The 21,441-nt window shown below is 32.3% G+C and overlaps 1 protein-coding gene across 2 annotated transcripts; it reads left to right on the plus strand.

Moving 5' to 3' along the window:
- The first annotated feature begins 8,454 nt into the window (after positions 1-8,454).
- LOC132304018 (adenine phosphoribosyltransferase 3-like) lies at positions 8,455-16,827 on the plus strand. 2 transcript variants are annotated; one of them, XM_059801506.1, is made up of 6 exons: positions 8,474-8,882; positions 9,016-9,126; positions 10,300-10,392; positions 12,231-12,380; positions 13,933-13,991; positions 16,360-16,827. In XM_059801506.1, the coding sequence occupies exons 1-6, from the start codon at positions 8,801-8,803 to the stop codon at positions 16,411-16,413; spliced, it is 549 nt and encodes a 182-aa protein (XP_059657489.1). In that variant the 5' UTR covers positions 8,474-8,800; the 3' UTR covers positions 16,414-16,827. The 2 variants fall into 2 exon arrangements, with proteins under 2 accessions (XP_059657490.1, XP_059657489.1); XM_059801507.1 differs by lacking the exons at positions 12,231-12,380; positions 13,933-13,991; positions 16,360-16,827 and adding an exon at positions 11,883-12,221 and having other exon boundaries at positions 8,455-8,882.
- Positions 16,828-21,441: the final 4,614 nt, after the last annotated feature.

The raw sequence follows: 21,441 nt of genomic DNA on the forward strand, positions 1-21,441 counted from the left end.
CTTAATTAGATGTTGAGATGATACTGCTCGTAAGTACTACAATTTACAGAAACCCCTTAAAAATGTTCTACTCCCTCTTTCATCTCTTTAGTACTTGAATGAGTCCAATACATACAAATATAATGTAATAATTAAGTTGTATTTGAATTGTCATTTTTGTTTAAGTAATAGTAATTCAAATAGTAAGCTCAATTTAATATTTTTAAAAGGATCAAAAAATTCTATATTTAGATTATCAATGGATTGGAATATGTGTTTAACATTGCTTTTGTATTTTTTAATGAGGAGTGTTCAGTCTGTTCGGAGCAGTGTTTAAGGGACTGTCCGTCCATTAACACTCACCTCTTTGGTTGTTTTAATGTCACTAAATACTTACTCCCTCTGTTTCATAATAGATGCGGGGAGTAGAACTTTTTAAGGGGACATATAATTATTACATTGTCCCCTTTAAAAATTACAAAGTTACCTTTTCAAGTTAATATATATATATATAATCAAGTTTGAATTTTTTTTTAAATTTTAAGGGTATTTTATAGAACGATGTGAAATATGTTGTTCAAATATGATAAGTGGACAAATATTATGGGACAAGCCAAAAAGAAAAGATGGACAACTATTATGGGACGCGGGAGTATTTCTTATTTAAAAACATAATATTTTTAAGACAAAACTATCTTTTTAAATATTTATTTCTCACTTAACTATAGTATCTTTCTAATCCTCTCCATAATTTTATTTCAATTAATTTACAATTATAAAAATTCACATTTAAAGTATATTATGTGTGTGTGCATATATATATATATAAAGAATACATTCACAATCCATAAGGTCGGACATGAAATAGGCCACGTTATCAAAATTCAAATCAAGCTAATGTCACCTTAGATGGGGTGGTTGAGGGATTCTAAGTCTCACTAAAGACAAAACAGGAAGTCTTTATGTTGCACTCCTTACAATCAAAGGGTTTTAGTTCAAACTCCTGACATGGGGAGGTTGAGAGTTCAAGTCTTACTAGAAACACGCAAATATTTAGGTGCGTGTTTGTTTTGACTTTAAAAAAAATAAAAAAATAAATAAAAAACTTAGACTGTGTAATGGTTTTGAGTCTGACCAAAATTAAATAAGATTTATAGATGTAAAAATGTAATAAGGATGTTCTCAATGAGTTTGTGCACAAACTACACAAGGTACTGCTTAATTTTCAGCAATTACTCTAACCTCCCCTGTCAGACCTTGACTGCGCTAATGGAGAGTATGAAATTACTGAGTTGCCCATGTCAAAATGTGAATAACACCTCAAATGAAATGACAAAAAAGCCATTGCATTACAGCCCACTCAAACTACCAAACTTCCCTAACTTGTATGGTCAGATAATCTCTGGTGCAATGGAGGAGCCCAACTAACTTCTCTACCTTGGGTTCAAATAATGATGTTCGGCCCATTTGGCAATCACAGTTATTTTATGCTTTTGTTTTGACCCGAAGTAGAAATAATGTTTTCACTTTAGAGTGTGTTCAATACTATTTCGAAACTTATTTGGTAACGTAAATTTGCTACAAGATTTTTGGAAGCAAAAATGTGAAAACATGTTTGGTAAAAAGTGTTGCAAGTAAGTTTGAAAAATTAAATGGCTAGTTAAAAATTATTAATTTAGAATTTTTTTTTTTTTTTTTTTGAACAGTGCTTTGCTATAGTGCGGAAACAAACAAAAACATCATTTTGATACTTTCGATTTTGGCCTCAATTTTGGAAACATTTCGATACTATTTAGAACAAATGTTATCAAACATGTTTCGTGCTTTTACTTTAATACAGTATACTAACAAAAACAAAAAACACAAAACAAAAATATTAGGCAAACATATAACTCGTGTGAAGCCCAACCCAACTCCATCAGAAAAAAGAAGCCCAACCCAACTAGTGCCTTCAAAAGTTTCATTAGCAATAATTGGGTTATCTAAAAAAACAATTATTGGTTTATCAAAAAATAAAAAAATTGAAGATACCAAAACAACATACTAAAGCCATTCTCACCTTTCAAAAAAAAAAAAAAAAAGGCTTATTTTTTTATTTTTTATTTTTTATTTTTGTAGATGTGGGGCCTGCAATTATATACTGTATTTAACTTTTTTTTTTTTTTTTTTTGTAGATGTGGGGCCTGAAATTATATACTATATTTAAAGATGATATAAAGTTCCCATTTAATAGGATATTCAAGTCATTGGATGCTACTAATCTGCCCAACAGACCTAGGACTCTCAAATCTAATACACAATTGTTTGAGACCCACCTATCATTGTATCGTCTATTGAATCATTGAAATCCTCTCATCAATAATATTGATTCTTTCCAATGCATTAGCAAATATGATGGGCCTAGTTTGATAAATGAGTGGGACCTAGGCCACGTAGGCCCATTATTCAATTACTTAGTTGATATTTTTTTTTTCCTTTTTCTTTTATCTCTTGTAAAGGTCAAACAAACAGGCACCTATAGAATTATCGAGTACGAACACTTAACCTCTCTCTTTGTAAATGAATCACAATGCCACTTGAATTAATGTTAATTAGTAATTTTCACAATTTATATTTGAGAAATTATTAAAAGGTCCTAGATCATTAATATTTGATGGATCATTTAAATACTGATTCTCGGATTGACAAAATGAATTCATAGTAGTGTATTAATAAATTACAAAGTGTACTGATTGAACGGCTTTTATTAAATTAGTCCACCAAATGCTTAATATACCCGAACTATCTAATAATTTCTTAACGTATTGCATCTTTCTATTTCTCTCTCTTGTTTGAGTCCTTTGCTATAAGCCTATAGCCTGTAAAATACACTTAAATCATGTTTCAATAAAATTTAGAATACTTTTGTTTTAAATTTCAACAATAAACTAATGTATTGAAACACAAAAGTCGTGTTCGTGTTTTAACATATTTTTCTGTTTTTTTAAAAAAATTTAAAATAAATATGCTAAAACATATATTTAAGTGCGTGAAAATCTCTCTCTGTGCAACATAATTTTGATATAATTCATGATTCATCGTATAGTTCGATACACGACTCTTTTTCAAATTCGATAAGTGATTCGTATCTGTTAATTTATACTTACTTCGTCCGAATTACACCGCGATCGCAACTAATGCCACGATAGTGAACCAGAACCAATACCGCAAAACTTGGTATGACTACTCTTCTGAGCCTATAGCATCCTTCTTTCTATATGTAGAAGTGTAGAATGACTTTGGCATGACCTAATTCTTTTCAACTTATTACAACTCTCTCTCTCTCTCTAAGCATAATCTTAGAAAATCCTTTTATTTATGAGCATTAAAAGCTCTGTTTAATGTCTTTAATGTGTGAGCGTACGATTAGTGCTCATGACAAGGATTTTACAAGTTACGACCTGTCCAAGAATGCTACATTTTATGGCACGTCACCTTCTCCCATCATGGTTGTCTCACCATGGTGTCAAGAAATAAATTTCATGTCATAAATTGTTATCAATTGTGATTTTTTTTTTTAATTATTATTATTTTTTTGTCATTACAATTGTGAATGGATTTCACATCCGCATATCGTTAGAGGGCTAGGAGTTGGTGAAGGATTAATTCAGGAAACTAAGTGTTTTCGATAATTATATTATTTTTAATTAGTAATATACGTTACGAAAATATTATGTCGTGAAGACATTATATCACAATTAGAGAGGGAAGGGTCAAACGTACTCAATTTACGGTCATTGTATACACGCTATTACTTTCCTTTTTCAGCACGCACACTTTTGTTCACGTGTGTGCTTAAAACCGTCCTCTTTACTTTGAGGATGAGAAAGTTGTACAATTAGACTAAAACCCTTTGATCTATTGATTTATACTAATTACCATGTGTGTGTGTGTATGTATATTGTGGATAAATTACATAATTTATGGGGAGTAAAAAAGATGGAATAGTTGAATGGTGCTACTAGATTTCACTTATCCCAAAAGAGGTATAGCAGTGAATAGTAATGCAAAAGATGCATTTGGTGCTAGGGTTTGGATTGCATTGAGGAGGGTGGGGATGGTTGGGACAAGAAGTGGGGACAGGAAGATCTTAGGGCTATCTTCCCAGAAAAATCACCCTCCCCACTAATTAAGTACCCTACCAAACAGAATCCCATTGTCTGCGCCCTTGAGGTTTAGGGTACACTGTCCTACACTGCCATTTCCACTGTCCTTTTCTTCTGCTAGGATTATGAATAGGGTCCGGCTGCCGACAGAACCACCCCAGTTGAAAGAGGGAACTGTTGTGAGCCATCGGATGCATTAACGTGGGACATAATGTTTAGGTCTTGTGTTTCGTTTGATTCGATGGATAGAAAAATAAATAAAAGAGTGAATGGAATGATGGAGGTGTCTCCCCAAATTTTTTTGTTTGATGGAATGGAATGGTAGAAAAAATTAATGAAGTGATATATATATATATATATTGGTTGAAAGAAAGGGGAAATTTTTTTTTATATTCTTTTTATCAATATACCTTCCTCATCTATTTTAAATTTTTTGAAAATGTTAAAATTATATATTATATATTTGTAGATAGTTATCCCTTCTTTCTCTCCTCTCTTCCCCAACAAAATTTGGTGGATAGAAAAACAAAAGGAAGGAGGGATGCTTCCTCCCTCTCCTCCCTTCCCCAACAAAATACGAAAAAATTCATCCATTCATCCTCTTATTCATTCCCCTTAATCTTTTCCTACAACCAAACATAGCATTCTAGTTTTATAATTTGAGAACCATTTCTCTTATGAGAATACCTCTAAATAATTAAATTGAAGCTAAACAATTTGATGTTCGCTAGGGCTACTCGTTAAATACATTAAACTTTAAAAACTGTGACATTTCATTTCAAAAGTCTTTGAAGCAGATGTTCAAAACCTATCATCATCATTTCTAATTAACAACGACCATGATGAAAGAAAAAATTGAAAACTTACAAAATTGACATGTGTCTCACAAGAGAGGTGTGGGGCCCACTACAGTTGTGTGAGGCACATGACTAGCTATGTATGTTGAGAGCCACACATCTCTTGTATTGTAACCATGGTTTATAGTATCGATCACGGTTGTGATATCAGAAGTAACAGTTTATATGGATAAAGTTAGTATAAATTGGCTTATACGGATTGTGTATTGGACTTGAGAAAGAGTCGCATATCGGCTAATACGCAACGTATCGGACGATACAACAAACCATTTTGAGATAAATTGAACCAGCTAGCAACAGTTTGCAGCCTCACTAATGAATAGCACAGAGTAAAGAGAAGAGACATTGTAGGAGAACAATGTCATTTCATAAGATAGTGGACCTTTTTTATTGAAAGCAAGAAGTCCCAACTATATCTAGTATGCATATATATTCAAAATCTATTTGTATAGATTTGTCTCTACCATGCCATACAAGTGTTAGGCAGGTCCTTGTTACCATGAATTTAATGTTACGTGAAAGAGGAAAAGATATTTCTGCTGATGACAAGGAAAGTGGGTTAGAATTACCTACAGAATATTGTTATATAGAGATTCGAAAGCAACTTAAAATATTGGAGACAGAGACATGGATATTGTCAAGGTGTGTTGTAATTATCAACCCTTTAATTGTGAGAGTCATTTGATATATATTGCCTTTTTTTTCTTCTTTAGATCTAATAGCATAGTAGGTGACAAATTCAAAAGGGTACTGAGAGATGTCATTTGATTTGTGAATTGTAACTTACCGTGATGGTAAGTGGCATCCAATAAATGTTCTCTGATGGGAATTTTTTACTGTTTTGTACAGATCTTGTGTGGTCCTTGTAGTGTCAAATTTTGGAGTGAGTAAGAAATTATTCTCACTTTTCATGGCCATCTAGAAAAGCTAATTGGATATTTTAACTTGAAACAATACCAATCAAATATGTTATTTATTTATTTATTTATTTTTACTTGATACTCACTCACACATCTGCTTGGATTGAATGATTTAGAGGGATACGAAAAGAAAAGAAAACAAAGAAAAATGTGAAGTATGTTTTGAACGAATGTTATATTTTTATAATCCCGAAATTATCCTCAACAATTAAAAGAAAAAATTTGTTACTCCCTATGTGTCATGACACTTGAATCTCATCTTATAAAAGGGTACGATGGTAATTTAATTACTATAATTTATTTTCTATCATAATTTATCCTTACAAAAATGAAAATTATTATTATCATTTCATTTCTTTTATTTTCTCTTATAATTAATGTTATCTTCTTTTTTCTCTCGTGTTTATCCAAACGAAGGTTTAAGAAATTGTTTGCATCCAAGAGAATTCGAACATTAGACTTGATGCTCCTGAGACATCGGGACCAAGTTCCTATCCACTTGAGCCAACTCCCTTCGGTTATTGTGCATTTGATATAAGTGTGGAATCTGATAAAACTGTACATCTTAACTCGAAATTTTTGAAAGGTATTATTGTATTTTTTTCACTTGTTATGTAAAATCAGCATATAACAAAGGCGGTGGTATATATCCCATATTGATTCTGAGATTTTTATAATTATGTTTGCCATTTCATGAACGTAGACTAAGTTTTTACTTGTATTCTCGTTTCATTTTTTTGTTAATTTTCGCAACACGAATTACGAGGGATGTTGTATTTCTTCTTTGAGAAAATGAAAGTGGTGTTGATTCTTTGATGAATCATTTCAGTGAAGTGTTATGGTAATTTGTCTCATGATGACTAGTCAAATTGCAAATTAAACTTGATTAGCAAAATAGTAACCTCAAGTAATTAGTTGGTTCTACATAGAAAATGAAATGTTCTCCAAATTCATCATTTGTTGATGTTTTTCATTACTAGATACATTGGAGTTTTATAAGTAATCATGTCATTCTTTGAAGCATCTACTTATATAATGGAAATGAGTGGTGAGTATGTATGTGGTCTTAGTTGAGAATTATTCAATTGTTGTGATTTATAGATAATTCATCTGTATAGTTAAAATAAATGATTACTTATAAATGCTCTACTTTTTTTGTGTTGCAAAAAATAAAAGAAAAGTTAAATTCTATATTCAATTTACCTCACCTAGGTCCCCCCAATTGTCTGGACCACATTAGCTAATATTAAAGCTTAATTTGTAAGTTCTTTTTTTTTTTTGGTGGGCTCACTTGAATCACTTGTCATGTTAATTCCAAAGCATCAATGTGTCTTGCATGATTATTATTCTTGTTATTATTATTGTATCTTAATCTCAAAATGATTTTTTATCTTTTAAGTGAAATTTTGTTGTCACATTGTAAGAAGAAAAATTATTTATTATTCAAATGTTGGAAAACAAATGAAAGATAAATTCTTTACATTCACACGATGAAATAGAATAGAACCATATATCATTGTTCTTGATAAGAATAGTCAAAACAAGAATCTTCGAATCATGAGATTATTCACCTACCAACTTTTTAATTCTTTTGATATTTATTTCCTCGTCTTAATCGACTAAGGTCACTTTGGATAAGTAAAAAGGTTGTTTTTTGTCAAAAAAAAAAAAAAAAAAATTAAGTCTTTTTTTTCCGTCACAAGCAAAAAAAATATAATAACTTAAAAACATTCAATCATTTTTTTATTATTTTTTATTGTAAAACCAAGAAGCAGTTAATTTTGGAATTAAAATGTAAGATGCCTTCGAGAATGTCCTTTGGAAAAACCCAAGAAGCCCGCGAAATTCCAATACTAAACAGCTTAGGTAGAGAGGAATACATATAAATATATATATATATATATACTTTAACGTCCAAGAGTTTGAACACAATGGAAACGTAGAGTCGCATTCAATCCATTGGACTTTGAGTAGGGATGTAGGACTTTTTGGACTAATTAGTTTTAGACTCGCATAAATCAGTTAAATTTGTCAAACTTTTGAAATCTAAATCTTATTAATAAGATTTAAAATCATTAGAGTTGTAATTTTGATTTCGAAAATCTGACACATTCAATTACATTTATATATTATTGAAAAATTATGCCATCAAGAGGTGTGCAGTGAACATTAAATAAAAATATAAATAGAAAAATTGTCATAAATTATTTGTACTTATTGCAAGCGTTTTGTTGTCCGATTAGTTCGGTTGTTTCCGTATCTAGAAATAAATAGTAAGTGCGCCAGACTGTGTCATGTCATAAATATACCAACAATATTTCATATAAAAAAAAAAAAAAAAAAAAGAAATGATCCACCTACTTGTAAAATTAATGTTAAGCAGATAATATGTTATATATAATTGGATAACTACATTTACGTGTGGCCCATTCAATATATCTAGAGCACTCAAATAAATTATTATTTTTCAATCAGAGAAATATATATATATATATAGTAATTACGTATAGAGAGAGAAAGCCCTGGGATACCCCCATTTAACGTTTTGTTAACTAATTTATTACCATCCTCTCTCTCATACTTATTTAGACTATAAATAAGTTAACAGAAAACAGATCCTCTAACTTATCGAGAAGATTTTGCGTTTCCCTCTTTCCCCCCTCCTCCTCCTTGTGCAGTGCGCCCTCGCCTCGCCCAACTACTCAAAACTTTATCTCTCTAAACTCCTTACTCTTCCTTCGTCTCTCTCTCTCTCTCTAGATTTTCTTTTCCGGTAGACTTTCTTTTCTCCAGCTATTTATACATTGTGTAGGAGTAGCTAGACATTTATAGCTATATATATTACACATATATACAGAGAGAGAGCTTCCTTATTTTCTCTCTCTATACTACATCCACAATGTCGGCTTGCAGAGACGATGATCCTCGCGTCCATGGCATCAAATCTAAAATCCGTGTTGTCCCCAACTTCCCCAAGCCAGGTATGCATTCTCTCTCTCTCTCTCTCTCTATATATATATATTTTCGTTTAATCTCAAGAATAAACCTCATTTGTCTTTGTTTAATCGGTTCGAATTAATCACTTGTTAGTGCTTATTAATGGCCTAATCACAGGGATTATGTTTCAAGACATCACTACGGTCTTACTCGATCCAAAGGCCTTCAAAGACACGATCGACTTGTTCGTCCACCGTTACAAAGGCAAAAACATATCAGTAGTTGCAGGTATATACTAACCTATAGATTGAATCATCAATATGCTGAATGGTCCCTTTTTAAAATAAAATAAAAAAACTCTGTAAATGGTATTAATCTGTGGTGGGCCCTAATCTTCAATAAAAGTAGGTATGAGCAATTATATTTATATATATATAGTATGCTTAAGTGTCTGAGAGAGATTTAAATTGCTTCTGAGGGACATTGTGGAAGTGGCAGTGGGTTTTGGAGTGATATGGAGTTTGACTACAGAGGTTGTTAGTGGGGGCTGTGTTATTGATTACTTTCTGTGAAGATTATGAGCGGCTCAGAGTAGTCTCTGTGGCATGTGGTTCCATCCAATTTGGGTGGATGGTGGTTGGTGATGGATGCCCACCTTGTCCAAAAAAGTTGGACCCACTTGCCTGATGACGGGTTTAGATTAATTAGGCTGGTGTTTGGATCATATTGTGGATTTCACCATGTTGGATGTAGAGGGCAAGTCGTCGGAGGGAGAGGTTGCTAACATTTATATGTGTGGATGCGCCTCTCGTGAGTTGACAATGTCTACACAACAGGGTGGGTGGTGACAGCAAGCCTTCGGTTTAGATGGGTTAAAAGATTAAAGTTCCCTAATCAATCTTATTAATTTGGTTTAAAATGAATTGGGAGATCGAGACTGGTATTTGGAACTAATTTAAGTTTAATTAAGAAGTTGGAAATTGAATTGTGATTAATTTAGAAGGATAATAATTGATCGATTAATTAATCGAAATTGATAGTAATAATTAAAATCAAGCAAAATTTAACCTGAGTTTACTTATTCTACTTGCTTTTTTTTTTTTTTCTTAAAACAAGAAAAAAAAAAAAAATCATGCTTTAAAGATTAATATATACTTTTCTTTATTTCTTTTGTTATATTTCATGATGAATTAGATCAAAATTGGACAACATCTTTACTTTAAACTTTGTGCAGAAGCGGAATTGTGTGTTTCTATATCATAAGGTGCTTTGTGCCCTTGCTTGCTTAGACTCGTTACAAATGCCACTAGTTTTCTTTTTGTTCATAGAGTATAATCAATTTAAGTTTATGTTATATCTGGTGAAATACTTACCAAAAGAAAAAGAAAATCTGGTTTAACTGTACTACTACAGGTACCCCATATGTCATATTCATATATAAGGTTGTCTTTGTTTTGCCAGGAATAGAGGCTAGGGGTTTTATATTTGGTCCTCCTATTGCATTGGCTATAGGAGCAAAGTTTGTGCCCTTGAGAAAGCCAAAGAAGTTGCCTGGTAATTTTCTTCCTTCTATGGTGATTGCTTATTTAAAGTTGTACCGTTACACGTATTCTTTCTTTTATAATCAGCCTGCTATATTACAATCCATCGCATTGCTCTGACTTCCTTTCATTTTGAAACAAATCCATTGTTGCTTTATCATTGCCTTTTAGGTTGCATAGCGAACTAAGTGCTCGAATAGTCCATCAATCCATTGTGCTGCTTATCTGCAGTTATAACTGAAACTGTACTTGGGACTTCTATGATAAGAATATCTTTTATCAGGTGCTGTTTTGTGAGGGTACTTCTGTTGTAAGACGGTTACTATATCCACATGCTACTTGCTCACACATTGCTTTAAGATAGTTACTATATCCACGCTCTACTTGCTTTCTACTCTTGCTCACACATCGATTTGGATTGGAGTGTTGTTTGAAACTGAATTTGCTTTGAATGATTTTTTTTTTCTTTCCTAAATGAACTTTGAATGATTTTGGTGATCTGAATTTGTTTTTTTTTTTTAAATTATTTTTTAAAGAAAATAGAGAGGCAACAATATAGGTGTGCTTATGTGCAAAGGGTTAAACGTATCATAAGTACATGAGGTTTCAATTTTCAAGATAGGGCCGTTAACAGGAATTTGTGCAATTCACATTGATGAAATTCTGTTTTACCTGAAAACACATTTAAGTTGATAGATCATTTGTAATGTTTGGTTTATCAGATCCTAAAGTGTTAAGATGCAGGCAGTTTGATTTTGGAAATTGAAATCTGTTGAGGAAAAGATTCATAAAAAATATTTATGGGTATTATATAGTTTTCGTCAGTTCTTTATACATAAAAATAATTTTGTTTGAGTTACCTGTCATTTACTTATGTGTTTATTTATTTATGTGAGAGCAAGTTACTTTGATTTCGTATAATATGTAACTTCATTATACGATATAAGATCATATACATATATATACATCGGGCAAAACAATCTTAACTTCTCCCTTTACGAATGAAAGTGGATTTTTATCTTTTTACTGTATGTTACAGCAATTTACTTGTTCCAATCTTGCCATTTATTTTCTGGTAAATAGTCTTCCTGATAGAATAAATATTGTGCTGATCTAGAATCTGATTTTGAACTTTCATTTTTCTTCTCATATATATTATATCACATTTAATGCAATTCTATTTTATTGTAATTTTTCCAATTTAAAGGAGGCAAATCATCTTAATGGTCTATTATTGCCTTTTAGTTTCTTGACTTGCCACTGATGCTTGGAAAACTTAAAGGCTTGCTTCACTTTCTGTTTTCTTGACAGAGAAAACATTGTCCACATATTCTGATTTGTGCTTTTTGCAATAAGTTCCTAATTTACTTCATTGAATATTAACTTAGTTTATGTGATGTTCATTTACTCAAATTTCCAATCCATTGAGCCTGGATTGGTCAAATTTTTATGGTGATTGAGCTTGAGTGGGGTTCCAATCGAGCTTGGCTGGTCACTTTTCAGGCATGCTTGAGCTCACATGCCAACCTGATCAATGAAAGATCTGAAGAATGAAGTAGAAGGCTTTGAACCAAGATCCAAATGCTGGAAGATACCCTTGTCGTTGTGTACCAAATACAAATTGATAAATCATAAATTCTTAAAGAGACAAAGCAAAACGCATACTTGAATCTTGTTCTAAAACAGTGAATTTGGGACTTCAGAGAGATTTTAGATGGTTTAAGTAGAGTGCATTGGGTTTTGTATCTTACTGTTGGTTTTTCTTCTTGGAATCTTACTTTTGAAACATCATGGGTATCATGCAGAATCTTCGTTTTAGCTTCTTTCAATTAAATCTGACCATGATGACAGGTGAAGTTATATCGGAAGAGTACATCTTGGAATACGGAAGGGATCGTCTTGAGATGCACATTGGAGCAGTTGAACCCGGTGAACGTGCTTTGGTAGTTGATGATTTGATTGCTACTGGTGGTACTCTCTGTGCGGCTATAAATTTACTGGGTACTTTCTTTGTAGATCTTTTATACTTGCTTGATGATGTGTAATTGTAGAATTGTGCTTCATTTTAAAATAAACAGAACTTTTTTTATCAAAATGTTTTGGTCTATTGAGGAACAAGAATATGTTTGGAGGAAATGCACATTCATGAAAAATGCGAATCTGGTCAGATATTAGCAATTATATGATCATCATCATCGTCATCCTTGAGTTACTCGCAGTCTACTGGGGCCAACCACATGAATTTTTTTCCTCACTCTTTTCTGTTACAAACTGTCTCCTATTACATCAAATTTTTTAAGGTCTTTTCTTCATATTTAATCCATTTTATATTAGCTATTTTATACATGGAAACGAGATGCGCCTGTTTATGAGGATCTATACAATATCATTGGACCTGATGAAGTGCTATGTGGACTAGGACAGATCCTACCTTAACTAAGGGTAATGAATGAAGACGCCAGTCAAGGATAACACGAATGTGACATCGGGTTGAAGTTATTTTGCCTTGCTTGGATTTGGTCATGTTGCTTAAACTATTTAGTTTATAGGTTAGGAGAATAATCAGATTTACCCTATGCATCTTATATACTTTTTTTGTCCCCTAAAGCATCTAGTTTGTGGCTCATGGTCAAAGTAATATAAGATAATGGCTATAATCGCAACTAGAATAAATATCGTGCTAAAATAGTATTGCTGAAACCCATTTTCTTGTAACAGTATGTGTCAACAAGACCATCAATTGTAGGAAATTTGAAACAAATGGCAACAATTATAAATATCATGCAAAAACACATGATAAAAGTGTAACGGCTAAAACCCAATTGTTTCTAACAATATGTTTCAATACTACCCTTCACATGTGGCCTCTGATGAGTGGGACATCGGGGAGCAAATTATATATTATAATGGAGGTGACAGGTCTGAATGCAGGACTTTCCCAATCTGATGATATTTTAACTGAACTGTTTTACGAAATTATGCTCGTCAGTAGGGATTTTAACATCAATTATTATTATAAAGTAAATATCATATGAACCATTTGAACCAGTTTCAATATGCAATCTTCTCTGCTCTTGATGATTCCGATGGTGTCTATACCACTGGTGTAATTGCCTGACAAAGTCCTCATTTCTACAGTTAATAATTTGATATTCTTTAAGTTAGGAGAAAAAAAAGAAAAAAAAAAATACTATACCACTAGTGTAACTGCCTAATATAGTCCTTATATGTACGATTAATGATATCATCGTCTTTGAGTTAGAATAAAAGATGAAAAAGACAAGAAAAAATACATCTTGCTCTAGGATAACACATATTTTCAGGGGAAAAAAAAAAAAAAAACTTAACATTGACGGTTCGCTTGAGAAGATTTCTTGACTGTGACACTCAGCTTCGATATCCAAAACTTTGTCAAGGTGCATGGATCTTTGCGTAATTATTGGTCTTTTCCGGAGAGAGAGATATATATATATATATATATATATATATTTATTTATTTATTTATAAATTGGAAATCAGGTTTATCAATTGACTTGAATTTGTTATTTCTCAGAACGTGTTGGAGCTGAAGTTGTTGAATGTGCTTGTGTAATTGAATTACCAGATCTAGAGGTATGTATGCTTTTTACATTAGGTTTCTTTTTCTTTCCTTAAATGCATTTTCTAAGTCAATGGATTGTCATATGTGGAGACAAACAGATTTTTCATAATTTTGTTGTTCCTTGTTTCTTTTACTAACACTGCTGCTGATTGTCATATGTGTGGAAAAAACAGATTTGTCATAATTTTGTTGTTTCTTTTTTCTTCCACAAATACTGCTGCTTAGTTGCACCTTTCTCAGTCTCTGGATATTTCTCACTTTGATCCCTGTTCACATTTTGATGACAGCAGTCTTTTGGTCTGACGGTTATTTTAGTTAGCTTTTGGCAAACAGCTAAAATGACACCTTACTGTGGATGTTTGGTGAGTTAAGATATATGGACTTCTTGAAAATCCCCAGTCCTTTTGAAGGCGCATCTGATAGAAGCCTCCTTGGCTGGCTTTCCAAAATGACTTGTCATGAACTTGGGCAGAATTTAAGTAGAAAACATTAAAATCAAAACTGTCTGTATAATTTGTCACATGTTTTGTCCATATTATTCCTTCATTCATTAAATTGACAACCCTAATATTTATGTTGTCAAACAAGTGGTGCATTCTTCAAAAAACATGCAAACAGACTTTCAGAATGTCAATTACTGTTGTCATCATCATAATCATCTTCTTGTTAACCTTCTTGGTTTCATCATCATAATCATCTTCTTCGTCAAGTAGAGCATTCTCATTTGAAGCAGAGTTGCAGAGACATCAATCACTGCATTCATCAGCATCATCATCTTCCTCCGTTTCTTTTCTTAACCTTCTTTGGTTAATAAAAGTAAGAAAAAGTGAAAAGTTTAGAATTGTCAGCATATTTTTATAAAATCTTTTAGGTCAAATCTGTCTTTATCGGAGTTGGAATTATGATCAAATTCCATATGTTCCTGGGTTCTTTTAGAGTTGGGACCTATATTAGGTTGGATTACCGTACAGGGTATGGCTGCACCAAAGTTTGTCTAGAAGTCAACATAGCTGGTTAGAATGATTAGTGAATGTTAAGCTGCAGACTATATATTTTATGAGATTTGGTTGTGAAATCCAATTTTTATGTTCACCTCTCCAAAAGGTTTCATATTTGAGCACAAAAATCTGCCTATGTACTCGCTAAATCAAGGCAATGTGAAAATTAATGCTGGGAGTGGACTGTGAATTATTAGCATGTTGATATTCTTCTTTTTTTTTTCCTGCAATTCTTGATGTTTGTTTTCTCAATTGCTGTTTGGGTTATAAATTGGATGTATATGTTTCTTTGAGTTTAATTCTAGAATGAGCATACAAGGAAGAAGATTTGTTTGCCACTTATGTGCTGTATAGGCAATGACATCCCCCTGTCTCTGTTGCCTAAGAGAATTGTAGTTGATCACACCTATGATACATGGATTCTACTAAATGTGTGAAATATCCTTGTTAGAAATATGACACTTGTAGTATGGGATACTGTGTCTGGCTGGACATGCACTTAGCAACCATACATGATATTCAGGTCATATAAATGTATATGATACTCATATTATGTTTGTTTTGGTGTGTTATTGTTTCGAAGTGAGTGACGTGTCCATGTTGAACCTTATGCGTTACATAAATGTTCCTTCTACTCTAAAAACTAAAGAAAAATGTTCAGAAAATGGATGTTTAGAGTTAGAGAATTTCATAAATCTTGGTCCTAAATACGTACTTGTACCAACGCATGTACTGAGTTTATATATCATGTGTACTGAGTTTATGTAACATGCTCACACAAAGTCTAAGTTGAGCCTCGTTTAAAGGAAACCCTAATACCTTGTGGCTGTGCATATCTTCAACTACATCATCCTTGTTTCAGCAAAAAGGACAAAAAGAAAAAAAATAAAGTTACTTCATCCTTCTCTCTCTCTCTCTTTTTTTTTTTTTTTGTCAGCAGCTAGCCCACTCTTTATTTCTTTTGGAACGTAAAGCCTCTCATGTTGCGAATATCACTTTTAATGTGCTTAATTGATGATTAGCTGTACCACTTGGCATTAGCACTGTTTATGGTCATTTTCTTATTACAGAACAACCATTTTGCACCATGGGAGAAAAAAGTTGGTTAAAAAAATATTCTTTCTTTTCATTTGAAAAGGTTCTTCTGTCTTTCCCGAGGTTGAACAACTTTCCTATGTCTCGACTCCAAAAATATTATTGCTCCTCTAGGATTTTTGTTTTTTTGAATTTGTGGTTTTCTGGTTAACTTACAGTTTGTTATACATTATAATCATCTTTTTCTCCATGATGGCACCATTCTGTTGCTTTAGATTGACCAATTAAATTCACATCATCTCGATTGATTTTCTTTCCAGAATTGAATTTTTCTTGAATGATGCAGGGCCGTGCACGATTGAATGGGAAGCCGTTATTTGTACTTGTGGAGTCTCACTAGCAGTGGCAGATGATACATTTCTGTTGCCATGCTGGAGCAGGCAACTGTACATTAGAGGGCCATTATTTGCTTCGTCTCACCTGGAGTCTTCTTTCATATATCTCCCCGTTTATGTGAGTAGTGAATTTTGAAAGACCATGGTGGTTGAGAGATCCTTTGTTTCCGATTAGCGTAGAAACATTGAATTTATTATGCAAAAGGGCTTCAGAAAATGCTTGTAGGAATTCTTTTTCTCATTTTTCACTGCAATGTGGTTGTAGTTAACCTTGTGCTTTTGTTCCAATCTTTGGCCTTGGCCTTACATGAATGTTTCACCCTTGGCCAAATTTTATGGACCTCAACAGCAGATACCAACTACCTATCATTAATTTAGGTGTATTTTAATGGTGAAATGATGCCAATGTTACCATGTTATATGCACATTATTTATGCATGTTCAGATATTAAAATTTTCTTGTATATCAGCAGGCACCAAGTATCTGTGAGGTAGATGATTGAGAAATTATTACATGGTTTGTGATGACGTTTAAGTAAAAAGTTGAATAAAGTTGACTTTTATTTGTTGTCACTGTCAGCTATTGATTTGCGGAGACCATATAATAATTTGTCGAAGATTGAGATGTCAAATGTGACAACTGATAATTCAGGTTCTGCAATAAGCATTTTTATGCGTACACCATAAATTGAAAAGATGCTTTCAGTAACAAATTTATTATTTTAAAAAAATGTAAATGTTACTATACAATGTTGTATACTTGTATGTTTTATTTAAGCAGTGCATACAAATTACAATAATGATACTTAGGCCCGACTCTTCGATAGAGTAGTTAGGCCAAAACATATGCATCTATAGGATCCCATTTTTGGGTCCCACCATATGCACACACTCTTTGAATACCATTATATGCATCATTACATCCTACATACTAGTGCATACGCATGTAGTTCTACTTCGTGGAAGAGTTGGGTTTATAATATTTTATAAGATAATACACGTTTATGAGTGTTTTATATTTTTTTATTGTGCCCATATTGAATAATCTTACCATAAAAGATCAGATCAAAGAGACTAAAACGAATTAAATGAGATCATATGTGTTATTAGAAATTATAGTTCAAGTTGATCAAATTTGGTCAAAATGCAAAATTATTGAGAAAAATAAAAGTTTAATTGAACTTGTTTATGAATAAGGAACTTTTTATGAATCAAGAAAGTTTTGGGTGTGTTTGGCATACCAAGTCGTTGGTATGTCCAACTAATCACAATGCATAATTCAAGAAAACGAATCCCATCAATTTATGAAAACCGTCAACAACTAACTCAATTTATTTAAATTATGCAGTGTAATTGATTGGACATCTCAGCGTACCCTAAGCCTACTCTTACGGACCCTAGACCTATTCTTAGGTACAGTCCTCATCAGTTGGTCAAATTTCCAAGAAGAATCCAAATGTCCATATTCAATACAGGGTATGAAATCTTTATACACCACATACTCTATCTATCTAGCATATTTGAAATTCAATTTAATTTGGTTATATACAACAAAGACCTCTAGATACACCAAACTAATTCCTTTGTAACATAGCAAAATAATGAAATTGACATAAAAAAACATAAAGCAAGAGAAAATTTATGGTTTGATGAGTTGGTGAAAAATGAGGTAGTACACAAGTAGTAATTGAATTTGAAATGAATACCCACAAAAATCCTAGTTTGATGAGGTTGCGAAGTGGGCATCAAAGAAAGTGACCATAGACCATCCATTAATGGGCCTTGGTGTTTTCTCCTAAGAAAAGCAAAGTCATCCATCTAACTGCGTTAATTGCGCCATACATTTTCATTATGGGCCCAACTCCTACTTACTTGGCTGTTACCAATACCTGCATTCTTTTTTTCCTTTTTAAAAAAAAAAAAAAAAAAAATTATTATTATTATTTTTTATTCAATCTGAAGTTGGATAAAAAAATGTTTCAACCTAAGGGTGGTCAGATCTTGGTGGGGGTATTTTTTGGCAAAAATTCAAAAAACAACCACTCTAGCTTAGTTAAGGGGTTATTGTCAAAAAATAAAAATAAAAATAGTTGAGGGGTTTTTTTGGCCAAAAAAAAAAAAAAAAAAAGAAGTAAAAGGGGTTTACTGCAAAAAGGTAAAAGTCAAGAGAGGTTAAATGTAATTTACCCTTATTTTTATCAAAAAGGGCAGAGCAAAATAAGATGAAAGAGAAAGGATTTCTTTCATATTCCATTCCCGTGTCATTTTAGCATGTGTTGTATCCTACGTTATTACATCGTTTAGCCAACAACTTCTCTTTCGTGTATCTATTACACTACGATGTACATCATATGCCGTATCCTACGTTATTATATCGCTTATCTAATAACTTCTCTTTCGTATATCTATTACACTACAATATACATCATGTGCCGTATCCTACATTATTACATCGCTTAGCCAACAACTTCTCTTTCGTGTATTTATTACACTACGATGTACATCAAATGCCGTATCCTACGTTATTACATCATTTATCCACATCTTCTCTTTCGTGTATCTATTACACTACAATGTACAATGTAGTGCTTTGCAATAGTGACACAGCTACAGGACACATGATTTGGATTCTTTCATGATCAATTTTCAGTATTTGTCAGTTTGCAACACGCATACCATTTTTACCCAAGCTACGAGCAACTTACAGCTCATGAGTGTGGTCTCTTTCTCCATTTTGGATCCATTGCTTTTTTGGATTTACAAAGTTAGCTGAGAAATACCTTCCCAATGTAAAAAAATTTAAAGCATTGCCATTTGAGGTATGTGTGTTGCAAACTTTTGATCTTAGTGAAATGGCAAAAACTCATGCTGAGTTTGAGGAAATCAATCATATTTGAGTTTGAAATAGTTTAACTTTTTCAAATTAATGTCAAAAGTTTCAATTTTATAGTCAGCTTTGCAATGTACCATCTTCACCCAAGCTCCAAGCAATTATGGCCCATAAGTGGTTGCTTTGTCAATTTTGGACTCATGACTTGTTGCACTAGTTTTTGGATTGACAAAAGAATTTAAGACATACCTGTCCAATATCAAAACTTTTGATTTTGATTAGTATTAGAGATGAATGTTTACTCCGATGGTAAAAAAAATTAACTCGAGCTAAGAGTAATATTAGACTCTCCACATTTGTAAGCATAGAGATCTCCGTCAGCTTAACTCTCTATATTTGTGACTAGTCTAGTCAATAAGTATGGTGCTGGTGGGTTGGCTCCTTTTGTATATATTTTAATTTGACGAGCTTTGCACCACTGCATTTTGCTCACCACAACCAACTTCACTCGCGTAAATAAACATCATACTCGATGCTCTAACAAGGGGATCGAATCCTGTCCAATGGAACACTATGACCTATTCCGTCCAATTCGAGATATACCTTACAAATATTTTAACTTTTTTTGTAAAGTGCATCACAAACTGGACGGAACAAGATGTATTGCTCACAGGAGGATATTTTCTTCCTTAATAAGGATGGAGATAAATGACGCAGATATCATATCTTACCTTTGAAATAAAAAGTCCGCAATTCAAGACCCCCTTACGGAAACATTTGGATGTGTTAGTTTCTTATCTAGATTTACATTTGAAATATATAATGTGTGTGTGTGTGGAGCCACATGTTCAAATTAAGAGGCAGTCACGCCATACAAAGTAGTCAAAGTAGTATCAAAATTTAAAACCATCTTCAATCTTCTCACGCATGCATACCTTGGGCCTGAAAACACTATTGATTTTTGGTTCTTAAGATTTGTTTGGTTGATGAGAAAATAGAACTTTTGTTTGACTGGAATTGTTCAATAAGGTAAGATGTCCATGTAAAGTAGGAATTGCATGTCAACCTCAACAAGTTGAAGTTAGGTACACATTGAGTAATCAATTTATGTGTTCTTCAATCTCCAGTAAGAGCCTTTCAATGGGTTGGTTGTATATATATTATGATGGAGACTCTAATAATTACTAGAATATGGTTGTTGGGTTATTTGCAAGTCATTCATATCACTGAAACAGAAACCATGGCGTAATATTAAGTTTTTTTCTACTAAAATCATTGGCTATATAATAGAATCTTCAACGGCTGTGCACGCGGACCAGAAATATATTTTGGAGCTAATATATTTTGGATGGACTAGCACTACTATTATTTTTATTTTTTGAACTGGGCTATAGTTAAAAAAATTAAAAAAAAAATAAAATTCTTTTTTTTGGGGGTGCTCGAGCCCCCTTGGATGGGCCAACTTGTGTGTGTATATATATATATATTTTTGTGTAAATCTGATATGTCATAGTAGATTTATACAAAAATTTTAAATTATTTATTTTTAATTCTACCGATTGTTTTATTTATACTTTTGTGTAAAAATATATCTTACAATAACAACCAACTAGTTTGATGCCTCAACTCCACATAATTTTTACAAACCTATTTTACACGTGGCTATATATCTTAACATACCGCTGAAAAAAAAAAAAAAAAAAATACAAAAAGAGTGTTTTAACATAATGTTGGAGATACTCTTAAGGGTGTGTGTGTGTAAATGTATATCTATTTTTGTGTATGTGTGTATATATATACATATATGTACACTGTATAATGAAACACTATGTGGCCAAATGTAAGTCAACTGTAGAATCAAACTGTGGAATCGCTTTAGTTTCCTTTGATTCAGTTAGTCTTCAATTCATATTCATATATATATATATTTATAGCATGATTACTGTTTCAAAATAGCACAGGGAATTTACATTTATTCCTATTTATAAGAATTACTTCTACTGATTTTCAGGGAATTTACATTTATTATTATTTATAAGGATTACTTCTACTGATTTCCAGCCAATGGTATTATATATATCAAAATCTTCACCAGCTAAAATAATACTAATAATAAAATAAATAAATTTTCACTGGAAATTTTTCTTGTCCCATATTTGTATGTAGATGACAGGTTATATATTTAAATTTGATTTTCTCAGAC

Source organism: Cornus florida, unplaced genomic scaffold (assembly GCF_030987335.1).
Source record: "Cornus florida cultivar Cherokee Brave unplaced genomic scaffold, ASM3098733v1 CherokeeBrave_3.0.0_Hap2_Chr04, whole genome shotgun sequence".
Classification (NCBI taxonomy): domain Eukaryota; kingdom Viridiplantae; phylum Streptophyta; class Magnoliopsida; order Cornales; family Cornaceae; genus Cornus; species Cornus florida.

What these genes read in the sequence shown, in the direction of transcription:
- LOC132304018 (XM_059801506.1), top strand. Translation starts at nt 8,801, where the DNA reads ATGTCGGCTTGCAGAGACGATGATCCTCGCGTCCATGGCATCAAATCT. An exon ending in CCCCAACTTCCCCAAGCCAG is followed by an intron (nt 8,883 to 9,015) that starts GTATGCATTCTC and finishes GCCTAATCACAG; the next exon opens with GGATTATGTTTCAAGACATC. An exon ending in TGCGGCTATAAATTTACTGG is followed by an intron (nt 12,381 to 13,932) that starts GTACTTTCTTTG and finishes GTTATTTCTCAG; the next exon opens with AACGTGTTGGAGCTGAAGTT.